The sequence below is a fragment of the Caretta caretta genome, chromosome 14, assembly GCF_965140235.1.
Source record: "Caretta caretta isolate rCarCar2 chromosome 14, rCarCar1.hap1, whole genome shotgun sequence".
Lineage (NCBI taxonomy): Eukaryota > Metazoa > Chordata > Testudines > Cheloniidae > Caretta > Caretta caretta.
In genome coordinates this window covers 45,122,433-45,136,696 of record NC_134219.1, presented here as the reverse complement: position 1 = coordinate 45,136,696, position 14,264 = coordinate 45,122,433, and the positions used below count along the sequence as shown (strand labels likewise).

Genomic DNA, 14,264 nt, shown 5'->3' with positions numbered 1-14,264 from the left:
AGGACTATTCTGGCAAATACTCAGTTGTCAGAGGCAGGTATCCAATAAATCCACTGTACATCCCACCAAGCCAAACTAATATCCAAGTATGTGATCCAAACTTCTTCAGGAAAGAGAGAAACCCAAAAGTACAAGAGCTGAAAATCCAATTTCAAATTCACATCCGTTGAAATCCAGGAATATGTTGCCTCTGACTCAAATTCAGGAGACCAGATTTGCCCGTGTTCATTTTTAAACTGGCTACACCTACTTCACTTTGTGCCTCATTAGTTGTATTATTTACAAAATTTTAGCACCATCATAATGAAAGGAACACAAACAAAAAAATCCCCCAAACTTGCAAATAATCCCCCAAATAATCTGAATTTTGCAAGGAAAAAAGCCCAGAAGCAGAAGCCACTTTGCCAACAGATGGAAACCGGGATTTCAATTCAGAAGGATCACACCATGTCTGGGATTCAATTGCATTCTTCTTCCAGGTCTGTGACACTTTCCTCTCCAGCCCTCACGAGTCTGATTTAGGATCAAAGAAATCAAAGTGCATGGAGAGCCGACACTTTGGGAGGTGGAAGGGTGGAATGTGGGGAGGATAAACAATCAGTGAGCTAATGGAGGGTAGGGGGTGGGGGATCAACATGGTGACGGAGGGAATTTCTCTGACTCATCCCATCACCCTCCAGTAACCCACAGGCTGAGTCAATGCATTTTTCTGTCCCGGCTCCAGCTATTTTAGCATCTATTCAATTCTGCTTCATAAAATACAAAAGGTAGAAATATAAATGTTCCTCAGTACAAGCCAGAGCAAGGTGAGACTTGCTTGGAATGACAAAATCTGTCCCAACAAGAGGGAACTTGGTGCCTGTAACCACCACATCTCTAAAGGAGGTGCTGCTATAAATGAGATCATAGAATCATAGAAGATCAGGGTTGGAAGAGACCTCAGGAGGTCATCTAGTCCAACCCCCTGCTCAAAGCAGGACCAACACCAACTAAAATCATCCCAGCCAGGGCTTTGTCAAGCCAGGCCTTTAAAACCTCTAAGGATGGAGATTCCACCACCTCCCTAGGTAACCCATTCCAGTGCTTCACCACCCTCCTAGTGAACTAGTGTTTTCTAATATCCAACCTACACCTCCCCCACTGAAACTTAAGACCATTGCTCCTTATTCTGTCATCTGCCACCACTGAGAACAGCTGAGCTCCATCCTCTTTGGAACCCCTCTTCAGGTAGTTGAAGGCTGCTATCAAATCCCCCCTTACTCTTCTCTTCTGCAGACTAAATAAGCCCAGTTCCCTCAGCCTCTCCTCATACGTCACGTGCCCCAGCCCCCTAACCATTTTCATTGCCCTCCACTGGACACTCTCCAATTTGTCCACATTTATTTCTGTATTGGGGGTCCAAAACTGGATGCAATGCTCCAGATGTGGCCTCACCAGTGCCGAATAGAGGGGAATAATCACTTCCCTCGATCTGCTGGCAACTCTCCTACTAATGCAGCCCAATATGCCAGTAGCCTTCTTGGCAACAAGGGCACACTGCTGACTCATATCCAGCTTCTCCTCCACTGTAGTCCTCAGATGCTCAGAGTCGGTCAGGAACACTGGCTGACGTCTGACCCAGATCAGAGGGAAACATGCTAGCTAACCCCAGCTGAACCCAGACCATATTTCCTAGCCTCAGAGGCTGATGCTGCCAGGGTTGAGGTGTGATTCCTATGCCTCTAGCCTTCTCTAGGCCTCTTTCAAGGGCTGTATGGAAATCAGTCCCTGTCAATGACTGAACGTGGAGGGGGCAGATCAAAGGGGCAGAAGGGGTGAACAACAGGGAGCAGAATCTCTCTAAGCCCAAACCTCCCCTCCCCTCTTATTCCATTATCCCCAAATACTAGCTAGTGCCAGCCGAGAACCCCATCTGGTTCCCATCTACACAAGCACCAAACCTTCAGTCTCCCAGTTTCTGGGTCCCCTAATATTTCATTCCCCAGAACCCAAAGCCCTGGGGGACTGGTAGAGGGGAGTGGACACATTGTCAGCTGTCAGGGACACGTCCCTTGCAGGGAACAGCTCCAGGTAGTGGAGTGGGAATGGGTGGCAAGGGATGGATCACTTGATGAGTACCCATGCTGTTCATTCCCTCGGGGGCACCTGGCATTGGCCACTGTCGGAAGACAGGATACTGGGCTGGATGGATCTTTGGTCTGACCCAGTCTGGCTGTTCTTATATAGGCAAGTGGGGGAGCCCAGCCCAGGGGCTGGTGGAAGATGGGGGGGTGGGGACAGGTGTGTAGAGTGAAGTGGCCCAAGTGTCCTTCTCCTCATCTCCATGGCAGGGGGATCCCGTCTGGGAAGAGAAGGGAGAGGGGGGAACTTCAGCCAGGCAGGGGGAGTGTCTGGAGGAGTTTCTCTCTCTCCCTTCCCCCACCTGTGGCCCATCAGCTCAGCAGCCAGGGCTGCAGCAGGGAGGAGGGGCTGATGGGGGCTTCTCCTCCTCTGCCTGAGGTTTGCTTAGACCTGGCAGAGCCAGAAGGTCACCGATCAGCTCAGGTTTGGCCGCTGCTGTGTCCTCACCCCAGCGATGGGCAGCTGGATGCTTGGGAGCCAAATGCCACAGACACATGTGGGAATTAGGACACTGGTTTGGCACTGGTAGAATCCCCACTGTGTGGAATCTCTGAAGTCTGATATCAGTTAAAGTCTATGCTACAAAGTTTGCTGGCATAGCTATGAACATAAGAACATACTGGGTCAGACCAAAGGTCCATCTAGCCCAGTATCCTGTCTTCCGATAGTGGCCAGTGCCAGGTGCCCCAGAGGGAATGAACGGAACAGGTAATCGTCAAGTGATCTATCCCCTGTCGCCCATTCCCAGCTTCTGGCAAACAGAGGCTAGGGACAGCATCTCTGCCCATCCTGGCTAATAGCCACTGATGGACCTATGTTGGCGAGGAGTGTGAAAAAAATCATACACCCCCTAGACAACATAGCTATCCCGGAAAAAAATCCCAGTGTAGACGCAGCTTAGTGCTTCTGTGGGCTTAGCAAATGTCCTTCCAGGAGGTAGTTTAGCCATTTCAGCAGATCGCCTTCTGTTGTCTTAAGCTGTGTCTCCACTAAGAGACTTTGCCAGCAGAGATATACCCAGCCAAGGCTCTGCAGTGTAGACAAGCCCTTTAACTCTGTTTGAAGGATTTTCCATGCTAAGGACATTTAAGAGGCATCTTCCCTGTATGGATTTGCCGATGGCTGGCACAGTCAGATAGTTATAGCTGCTCTAGACAGCAAGTGTGAAAAATCGGGACAAAGGTGGGGGGTTAATAGGCGCCTATAAAATTGGGACATCTGGTCACCCTAAGCTGCTCCCACATTCAAGGTTTCTGGGCCATGTGAAGTCTCTGATGCGTAGTAAGGTTTGAGCTCTGATTGAAACGTTTCCCACAGTCAAGGCATTTATAGGGTTTTTCTCCAGTGTGGGTTCTTCTGTGCCTAATAAGGGTTGAGTTCTGATGGAAGCTTTTCCCACAGTCAAGGCATTTATAGGGTCTCTCCCCCGTGTGGATTCTCCGGTGCGAAATAAGGGTGGAGCTGTCGCTGAAACTTTTCCCACAGTCCAAGCATTTGTACGGTTTCTCTCCCGTATGGAATATCTGATGTTTAATAAGCTGTGAGCTCCAGTCAAAACTTTCCCCGCAGTCTAAGCATTTATAGGGTCTCTCTCTCGTGTGGATTCTCTGATGCGAAATGAGGTTTGAGCGGCAAATGAAACTTTTCCCACAGTCCATGCACGTGTAGGGCCTCTCTCCCGTGTGCAGTCTCTGGTGAGTAATAAGATCTGAGCTCTGATTGAAGTTTTCCCCACAGTCGGGGCATTTGTAGGGTCGATCTCCCGTGTGGAGTCTTTGATGCGTAATAAGGTTGGAGCTCTGATTGAAGCTTTTCCCGCACTCAATACACTTATAGGGTCTCTCTCCCGTGTGGATTCTCCGATGAGAAATAAGATTGGAAGTTTGACTGAAGCTCTTCCCACACTCCGTGCATTTATAGGGTTTCTCTCCCGTATGGGTTCTCCGATGAGAAATCAGGTTTGAGCTCCGATTGAAGGTTTTCCCGCACTCAGTGCATGTGTTTTTTCTCTCTTCTGCGTGGATTCTCTTCTGGGCTGAGGTTTCCTTGAGGCTTTTACAGCCTTCCTCACAATTAAGGGTCTTACCCACTCTTTTCCTTGGTTGGTTGCCCAGCCGCTTCTTTGACTTGTGCTGTTTCCCCCAGATTTTTCCCTGCTCGCAACTCTGGGGAAAATTCCCCTTGGATCTTTCCGACAAGGTCCCCTGAGATGCCACTTGCTCAGGACCTTCCCGCTGTAGATTCTCCTCCTTTTTGTCATTCTCCATCCCATCACCTGCTGGAATAAAGAGAAAGAATTCAGACATGAATCATTCCCCATGCTTGGGTGAAAGAAAAGAACAAGGAAGGGTGAAGAGGGGAAACACAACACAATAAGTGTTGGGGAAAATTGAGAAAGGTATAATTTACTGAACCATCTGTAATTGTTCCTTCTCTGAAGTGGGCGCCAGGAGCGCCGTGATCCATTACAACTGGGTTACATCTCCACATCATCCAAGCATAGAGGGGATGATGTGTGTGAAAGACAGAGAGAAAGTAGTAGTAGAAGAAGAAGAGCCACCACTCTTGAAAGATGAAGAAGAATAACCCTGTTGTGGTCGATCACAGAGTAGGGGGGTGAGGTCCTACATCTATCAGCCAGGGTGGGTGGGTGGGAAGCCATACGTGACATCCACCATGATGATACAACTGATTAGGTCACACTGATGACTGCCTAGGAAGGAATACTATGGAAAGGGATCTGGGGGTCAGAGGATCACAAGCTAAATATGAGTTAACAGTGTAACCCTGTTGCAAAAACACAAACATCGTTCTGGGATGTATTAGCAGGTGTGCTGTAAGCAAGACACGAGAAGTCATTCTTCCGCTCTACTCCATGCTGATACAGCCTCAACTGGAGTACTGTGTCCAGTTCTGGGTACCACATTTCAGGAAAGATGTGGACAAATTGGTGAAAGTCCAGAGAAAAGCAACAAAAATGATGAAAGGTCTAGAAAACATGACCTATGAGGGAAGATTGAAAAAAAATGGGTTTGTTTAGTCTGGAGAAGAGCAGACTGAGAGGGGACATGCTACCAGTTTTCAAGTGCATAAAAGGTTGTTACGAGGAGGAGGGAGAAACATTGTTCTCCTTAAACTCTGAGGATAGGACGAGGAGCAATGGGCTTAAATTGCAACAAGGGCGGTTTAGGTTGGACATTAGGGAAAACTTCCTGTCAGGGTGGTTAAGCACTGGAATAAAATTGCCTAGGGAGGTTGTGGAATCTCCATCATGGGAGATTTTTAAGAGCAGGTTGGACAAACCCCTGCCAGGGATGGTCCAGAAAATACTTAATCCTGCCTTGAGCGCAGGTCCCTTCCCGTCCTATGACCCCTCCTGGCCACAGCCCTGACGTGGGTGAGATGAGGCAGAACTGGGAGGGTTCATTCACAACATGTTTGTGGGAATCTCCGCTTTTTGCCTCACACTCTGATGCCTTCTCTGTCAGTTTGATTGACTCCCCAGCTGTTCAGGCACCTCCCGTAATTCCCCCCCTTTCCTCAAAGCCCTGGAGATCCGGGACCCACGGCTCTTTCCCTTGTTCCAGCCGGGTGATCAGGCCAGGTTGGGGGAAGGGGAATCCTGCTCGGGGCGGCGGATGAAATCAGACCAGATCAAGGCATGTCAGGCATTGGGAGAGTGTTTGTCACAAAGAAGATTCCTTGATCTCAACCTGGCCCCGCGCTGGGCTCGGGGGACATGGAATCTGAACGGATGGGACCATGGTTAGGAGCAGCGCAAGGTTCCTAAAAGTGGGGGGCACCAATGCCTGACCCATGGCCCCACCCCCGAGCTGTTCCTTCCCCCTGAGGCCCCGTCCCTTCCCCTGAGACCCTGCCCCACCCCACCCCTTCTCTCCAAGCCCTCCCCCTCGCACCACCCATTCCCCCGAGCCCCTGCCCTCGCATTGCCTGCTTCTGCCTGAGCCCCCACGCTGCCTCTTCCCCCAAGACCCCACCTCCTGCTTCCTCCTCTTCACCCCCTCCCTCCCATCGCTTGCCCTTATGGCCGGTAAAAAGAGGGAGGGCATAGCCCCCTGGCCACCTCTGTTCTGGCACCCCTGATCGTGGTCACTGAGCCCCCTTGGGATGGGAAAGGGGGAGATGTGTCTTTGACAGATTTGGAGCCGCTCTGTAGTAAATTATGAATATTATATGTTCTCTTTTTCTGACGGATGTAAGGGTGGTGGCTGCAAGACTACAAGGGGTTAATTCAAGAAAGGCTTGGCTGGAGGTACACAGGAAGACAGTGACTTCAGATAACCACCCTTTGCACTCAAGATACACTTGTGCTGGAGGCTAACGAGTGATCACTTAGGCACCCATAGGTGCTGACTTTTGGTTTTCCCAGGGCATGCCCCGCCTTGAAGCCCCGCGCCTACTCTGCCCCCCTCCCTGAGGCCCCACCCTCACTCTGCCCCTCCCCTGACACCCTCCCCTCGCTCGCCTCGGGCCTATTTCTAAACCCCAAGAGCCCAGAGCCCTGCCCAGGGATGGAGCTAATCCTGGGAAGGGAGGAGAAGTGGGATTCTGTGTGTGAATGAGAATTGAGACAGGCAGGTCAGGACCGTCCTTCTGACACCTTGAGGTCTGGAGGGGACGGGGATAATGAGCATCATAATGGGTTTCGGACTCCTCCATCCTGTGGGAAGGGGTGTGGAGATCTGAGTCTCTCACCCTGGATCTGAGGATTATCAGGCCCATGCCCCTGAAATTGAAGTGACCAGGGCAGACCCTGAGAAGAAGCTGAAATGGCCACATCCCAACTCCCTCAGCTTCCAATAACTGAGGTGACAAGAACCCCTTACCCGGCAAGGTCACCGTCTCGTAGTTCTCCTGCATGACGTCCCTGTAGAGGGCTCTCTGAGCGGGGTCCAGCAGAGCCCCCTGCCCCTGGGTGAAATAAATAGCCACCTCCTCAAAGGTCACCGGCCCCTGAAACAGCAAGAGACCCCCACTCAGCACCTGCTGCCCCAGCCACAATCCCATTAGTCACAGGGGTGGGGGACCAATAAAACGGAAGCTCTGGGGGGCAGAGGTGAAAGTAAGCCGGTATGCCACGGTACGGTGTACCGGCAAGAGCCGGTGCACCGTACTGGGGCAGCCCGGCTTCCCCAGGGGGCAATTTAAAGGGCCTGGGGCTCCCCTGCTTCTACCGCCTGGGCCCTTTAAACAGCCCCTGGAGCCCCGTCGCCACTACTCCAGGGCTCCGGCGGCTATTTAAAGGACTGCGGCGGTAGAAGCAGGGGAGCTGCGGGCCCTTTAAATATCCCCCGGAGCCCTGGGGCAGCAAAGGCTCCAGGGGCTATTTAAAGGGCCGTGGCTCCAGCTGCCTCTGCCGCCCCAGTCCTTGAAATAGCCGCTGGAGCCCCGCCGCTTCCCCAGGGCTATTTAAAGGGCTATTTAATAGGGCGGCTATTTAAAGGGCTAGGGCAGTAGAAGAGGGGAGCCCCGGGCCCTTTAAATAGCCCCCGGAGCCCCAGGCTGCTGCTGCTACCCCAGTGGGGGGGGCACTTACCTTACAGGGTGGGCTTACAGCTCTGACCCCCTCAACCCCGCCCCTTCCGCCCTAGGCCCCGCTCCTTCCGGGGGCCAGAGCTGGCCCCAGAGTACCGGTAAGTCACTCGACTTACTTTCACCTCTGCTGGGGGGTCACAGAGGAGCAGAATCCCACCCCCACCCTGCTCAGAGCAGCCAGGAGGTTTCAGGGTGGGGAGAAAGAGAGAGCTCCTTGTCCCTCCCAGCTGATGGCGGAGGGCAGGGGCCCTCCCGTTTATCACACCCCTGCTAGCCACAGGCTGATACAGGAAGTGGAGCCTGCAGAGAACTGGAAATACCATTCATATCATATTTCCTCTCAGACATGAGCATCTCCACTTCCTCTTATTTATCACCTCGGCTCCTCGCATTAGACTATAGAAAATATTTTTTTTAAAAGTGTTACTTATATGACTCTTTGCACTTGGATTTGTCGTACCTGTGATGACTTGAGGCTGGTTTACAAGCTTGGGTATTGGTACCATGATTGCCCTGTTATCCCCCTCCCCCCTAACTGGTTAGTTTAAAACCCTCCCAGTTGTCCTAGCAACTCACCTGTCACCCGGGAGTTCGGAGATCCTACCACTGAAAGAGAGGCTGTCAGAACCATACGGCCTCCTCTCTCCATAGCCCGCGCTGTGACAGCTAGTGAGGATGCATGGGCGTGAGTTGGTATCATATAGCCGCTATATAAATCCATGGTACGCCCACGTCTTGAATACTGCGGGCAGATGTGGTCGCCCCATCTCAAAAAAGATATATTGGAACTGGAAAAGTTTCAGAAAAGGGCACCAATACCGATCAGGGGTATGGAACAGCTTCCGTATGAGGAGAGATTAATAGGACTGGGACTTCTCAGCTTGGAAAAGAGACAACTAAGGGGCAATATGATAGAGGTCTATAAAATCATGACAGGTGTGGAGAAAGTAAATAAGGAAGCGTTATTTACTCCTTCACATAACACAAGAATGAGGGGTCACCCAATGAAATGATAGGCAGCAGGTTTAAAACAAACAAAAGGAAGTATTTCTTCACACAACGCACGGGTCAACCCATGGAACTCCTTGCCAGAGGATATTGTGAAGGCCAAGACTATAACAGGGTTCAAAAAAGAACTAGATAAGTTCATGGAGGTTAGGTCCATCAATGGCTATTAGCCAGAAGCTGAGAATGGGAGACAGGGCATGGATCACTTGATGATTACCTTTTCTGTTCATTCCCGTAGGGCACCTGGCATTGGCCATTGTCGGAAGACAGGATCCTGGGCTAGATAGATCATTGGTCTGACCCAGTATGGCCATTCTTATGTTCCCCCTCTCCCCTTGCATTGTTACCACCTGGGGATGGGGAAGGGATTCGCATCCTTCTTGAAATAGGACACACAATGCAGTGACTTGTGGAGGGAAGCCAGATAAGCATCAATGAACTATCAGAAACTAAAACCACTGGGGGATAATTAGTGCAAATCCCTAGGCTGGTAAATGAGTCTGTAAAAATACCACCCTTTCTTGTGAAAATTGCATACCCGAGGTTAAAGAAGCCTAGCAAGCAAAGAATTGAGACTGTAAAAAGGGGGAAGGGTTGGAAGGACTTTGAAACCAGCCAGGGTCTCCATGTGGAAGGTGGGTGAGGGCTGATAAGACAGGCCTGCGGGTCAGCTGTTTGTTACAGTGATGGGGAGTTCAGTTTAGGACCTGCTTTCTGCTTAAAGGTGGAACTCTTCTAATCACTCTAAAATCTGCATGGGTATTGGGATTGTCTTGAACTTTGCTGTGCGGCATGGAAACATGGAGGTGGCTTAGTGACCGACATTTAAGGATGTTTGGTTATGCGGTTCCTGAGATACACCTCCCCCACCCCACCAATAAAGCTTCTCTTAAAGTTCAGGGATTCTAAGAATATTTTTTTTGCACAGCCTAGGGATCAAACCAGGGCGCTGCTTTGGCACAAAAGTCTCAATCCCTTGAGAGATACTTCAGCAAGCGCACGACACCCACTACCCCTTTGGGTCAGCAAAATTGAAACTTGTATTCACCGAAGCATTTAGCTGTCTAGTAGGCACCTACATGCTGGCTTGTGCCAGGTCCTTCAGAACAGTCGTAACCGTCACGGGGATGTGTCACTTGGGGGTGACCGGAGACTTATATTGTCAGGTGCAGCCAGCTCCTTATTGGATTATTGAATTAATAAACAATTAAGTAATTAGTAACTTCAATCTGTATCACATTCAGTCATGTTAATTTGATCAAATTTCTAAAAAAAAAAAAAAAAAAGATCTGACACTGACGTATTTTCGTATTTTTAATTTTTTTTTTTTTTGGCCTTTGTAGATGGAATTGGGAGCCATGAATAAGGAGCTGGCAATAAGAAGCCAATTTCAGCCTCCTAACAGTTGGACCAATCAAAGACCTACCCCAGCGGCTTTTAACCTTTCCAGGCAACTGTGCCCCTTTCAGGAGGTGATTTGTCTGGTGTAACTGCCAAGCTTCACCTCACTTAAAAACGGCCTGCTCACAAAATCAGACAGGAAAATACAAAAGTGTCACAGCCCCTGAACAGTACTGAACAGTTGCTTCCTTTCTCACTGTTACCATATAATGGTAAAATAAATCCACTGGAGTAGAAATATTGGACTTCCATTTCAGTGTATAGTCTGTAGAGCAGGATAAACAAGTCATGGTTTGTATGGGATTTTAGTTTGTGCTGACTTCACTTTGTGCGATTTTTATGGAGCCTGTTGTAAACCTAGGCAAACATCTAGATGAGTTGACGTCCCTCCTGGAAGGCGTCTGGGTACCCCCAGGGGTACGTGTACCCCCATTTGTGAACCACTGGCCTAGCCCATGTGTTTGAAACCCTCTGGGCTCCGTGATTCAGCTTCTATCAGCTTTCCCAGATGTGCCTGTGGACATGGGGGCTAATTCCATTGTTTCAGCCACTCGATTACAGTGCCTTCGTCAGCGTTATTCTGAATGGAAGGCAGGGGCCAGGCCTGCCCCATAACAAGGTTTAGCCCAACCCATAACAGCATTTACACCCTAATCAACTCAAAGTCACCTCTTGATCTTCTTTTCAAGAAGCTAACAGGTTGAGCTCTGTAAGGGCAGGTCTACACTGGGAACGCTGCATAGACACCATACGCAGCAGTTTAAGGAAGATGCTCTAAGTGAGGGGCGGGCAAACTTTTTGGCCCAAGGGCCACATCTGGGTATGGAAATTGTATGGCGGGCCATGAATGCTCACGAAATTGGGGGTTGGGGTATGAGAGGGGGTGAGGGCTCAGGCTGGGGGTGCGGGCTCTGGGGTGGGGACAGAAATGGGGAGTTCAGGGTGCGGGAAGGAGCTCCGGCTGGGGCAGAGGGTTGGGGTGCGGGGGGCAGAAGGGTCTGGATGGGGATGCAAGCTCTGGGGATGAGGGGCTGGGGGTGCAGGAGGGTGCTCCAAGCTGGGACTGAGGGCGGGAGGGGGATCAGGGATGGGGCTGGGGTTTGGGCCACGGGAGGAGGTCAGGGGTGCAGGTTCCGGGTGGTGCTTACCTCAAGAAGCTCCAGGAAGGAGCGGCATGTCCCCTCTCCAGCACCTACGTGGAAGCGCGGCAAGGCGGCTGAGCGTGCTGACCCGTCCACCAGCACTGCCCCTGCAGCTCCCATTGGTTGCAGTTCCTAGCCAATGGGAGCTGTGGGTGCAGCGCTGGGGCGGGGCCAGCGTGCAGAACCCCCTGGCTTCCCCTACGTGTAGGAGCTGGAGGAGGGACATGCTGCTGTTTCCGGGAGCTGTGCGGAGCCACAACACGCGTGGAGCAGGGCAAGCCCCCGACCCCACTGCCCAGCTGGAGCGGGGCAAGACCCAGACCCCGCTCCCCGGTGGGAGCTCGAGGGCTGGATTAAAACATCTGAAGGGTCGGATGTGGCCCTCAGGCCGTAGTTTGCCCACCCCTGCTCTAAGTGGACAGAAGAAATATCTCCCTTCACCTTAGTTAATCCACTTCTGCAAAAGGAGGAAACCAAGAAGCTCTCCCACCGACATAGTGCTGTGTACATGGGGGTTAGGTCGTTATAACCACTTTGATTGGGGGGATGGATTTTTCAGCCTCTGAGTGATTTAGTTAAAAACATAAGAACGGCCATATGGTCAGACCAATGGTCTATCTAGCCCAATATCCTGTCTTCTGACAGTGGCTAGTGCCAGGTGCCCCAGACAGAATGAACAGAACAGGAACTCATCAAGTGATCCATCCCCTGTTGCTCATTCCCAGCTTCTGGCAAACAGAGGCTAGGGACACCATTCCTGCCCATCCTGGCTAATAGCCATTGATGGACCCATTCTCCATGAACTTATCTAGTTTTTTTTAACCACGTTGTAGTCTAGGCCTTCACAACATCCTCTGGCAAGGAGTTCCACAGGTTGACTGTGCATTATACTTACAGAGGTCTGTAGTGTAGACCAGACCTAAGACTCTTGCTATAAAGCACATTCTCCGGCCCCTGAATCTTTTCTGCACACCTTTCCAATTTTGCCAACACCCTTTTTAATATGTGGACACCAGAACGGCAGGCAGTATTCCAGTACCAGTCTCACCAATGTTGCAGAAATGTAAAATCACTTTCCTATTCCTACTCACTGCTATTTAAACATGGTGCAAAATCCTGAAGCCAGGGTGGGTAGGTAATATCTGTTATTGGATAAACTTATATTGGTGAAAGAGACAGAGCTCTTCGTCAACTCAGGCCCAGACTTAAGTTGAAGTGCTCTGTGAAAGCTTGAAACCTTGTCTCTGTCGCCAACAGAATTTGGCCCAAGGAAAGGTATCCTCACCCACCTGGACTTATTGAGCTAGGGGACTATACAAACACAGAACAGACCTCTGCCCTTTGTGCCTTTGAAAATCAGCCCCTAAAATCCTAGTGTAGACAAGGCCTTTAAAAATATAATGACAGAATAAAATAACAAAACAAAATCTTGAGCTAGCAGGCTTTGTCCCTTTGTAGTTTGCTTATAGAAAGAAAAAGATCGTGGAGTCATTGTGGATAGTCCCCTGAAAACATCCACTCCGTGTGCAGCGGCAGTCAAAAAAGCCAACGGAATGTTGGGAATCATTTAGAAAGGGATGGATAATAAGACAGAAAATATCAGATTGCCTCTGTAGAAACCCATGGTACGCCCACACCTTGAATACTGCGGGCAGATGTGGTTGCCCCATCTCAAAAAAGATATACTGGAATTGGAAAAGGTTCAGCAAAGGGCAACAAAAATGATTAGGGGGATGGAACAGCTTCTGTATGAGGAGAGATTAATAAAACGGGGACTTTTCAGCTTAGAAAAGAGATGGGGGGATAGGATAGAGGTGTATAAAGTCATGAGTGGATGGAAAAGTAAATAAGGAAGGGTTATTTACTCCTTCTCATACCACAAGAACTAGGGGTCACCAAATGAAATGAAATGAATAGGCAGCAGGTTTAAAACAAACAAATGTATATATTTCTACACACAACACACAGTCAACCAAACTCTTTGCCAGAGGATGTTGCAAAGGCCAAAAGACTAACAGGGTTCATAAATCAGAGGGGTAGCCATGTTAGTTTGTACCCACAAAAACAACGAGGAGTCCGGTGGCGCCTTAAAGACTAAGATTTATTTGGGCATAAGTTTTCGTGGGTAAAAAACCCACTTCTTCAGATGCAGGGTTCATAAAAGAAGTGGAGGATAGGTCCATCAATGGCTATTAGCCAGGATGGGCAGGGATGCAAAACCAAAATCGTATTCCACTTGGTTGGGCATTAGCTGACTCTGGAGGAGACTAAAGCAGCTTTGTACAAATTGTTACTCTAATAAACACTGATCATACAGTGGGTTTCTTTTCCCAAGACAGATCCCCAGCTGCTCTCAGTTGGCGGCAGCTCCATTGACTTCTCCAGAGCGATGGAAATTCACACCAGCACATGGAGTTTGCAAGGCACACGCACTTCGCACCCCTACACTGCACCGGGATGTGAAAATTCACTTGTGAAAAATACACACCCCTGGCCTAACCCTCCCCCCCCCCCCCCCCGCACATAGAGGCGTAGTGGATGGGAAGATTTCTTTTACCTTGGCTCCAAGACTTACTTGGGCAGAGGCGCTCAGGTGGGATCCTGCCAGGTCTGGAGGCCCAGCTCTGCGTGGGGTGGGGGAAAGGGGGTTTGGGACTCACCCAGACAGCAACAACAAAGAGTTACTGTAGCCACCAACCGGGGAGTGCAAGTCACATCACTTCCTGCTGCCGGGCCAGCGTGACCCCAGCCCTGCTCCCGTCTGGGTCCTAGCGATAAACTGCACGGCACCGCAGCCCAGAGGCGCTGGAAGGAGGGGGGCTGCCGCACCCCCCGGCTTGAAGTGGTTTCCATCATATGCAGGGTTTGCAGTTTGGTTCAATGGCTCTCAGCCCTCCACCCCCACACACACTGTACAAATTGTTCCAACCCCCAGCTGCAGCTCCCCCACCCAGCCCCAAGCCCCCCTGCCTTTTTGGGGATGCGCACCCCTGGACACGGGCAACCTCTCCCAGCCCTCCATGGACCTTAATCCAT

At 50.4% G+C, this 14,264-nt stretch overlaps 1 protein-coding gene across 1 annotated transcript in view; it reads right to left on the bottom strand.

Moving 5' to 3' along the window:
* Window positions 1–13,954, bottom strand: part of LOC142068991 (uncharacterized) — a 35,554-nt gene extending 21,600 nt beyond the window's left edge. Inside the window, exons 1-4 of the mRNA XM_075119104.1 lie at window positions 13,804–13,954; window positions 8,254–8,465; window positions 6,969–7,095; window positions 3,369–4,399 (exon numbers count right to left, since the gene is read on the bottom strand). Of these exons, the coding sequence (XP_074975205.1) occupies window positions 3,369–4,399; window positions 6,969–7,002 (1,065 nt within the window). The 5' untranslated portion in view covers window positions 7,003–7,095; window positions 8,254–8,465; window positions 13,804–13,954. The remainder of the gene's footprint in view (window positions 1–3,368; window positions 4,400–6,968; window positions 7,096–8,253; window positions 8,466–13,803) is intronic.
* Between the last annotated feature and the right edge of the window lie 310 nt (window positions 13,955–14,264).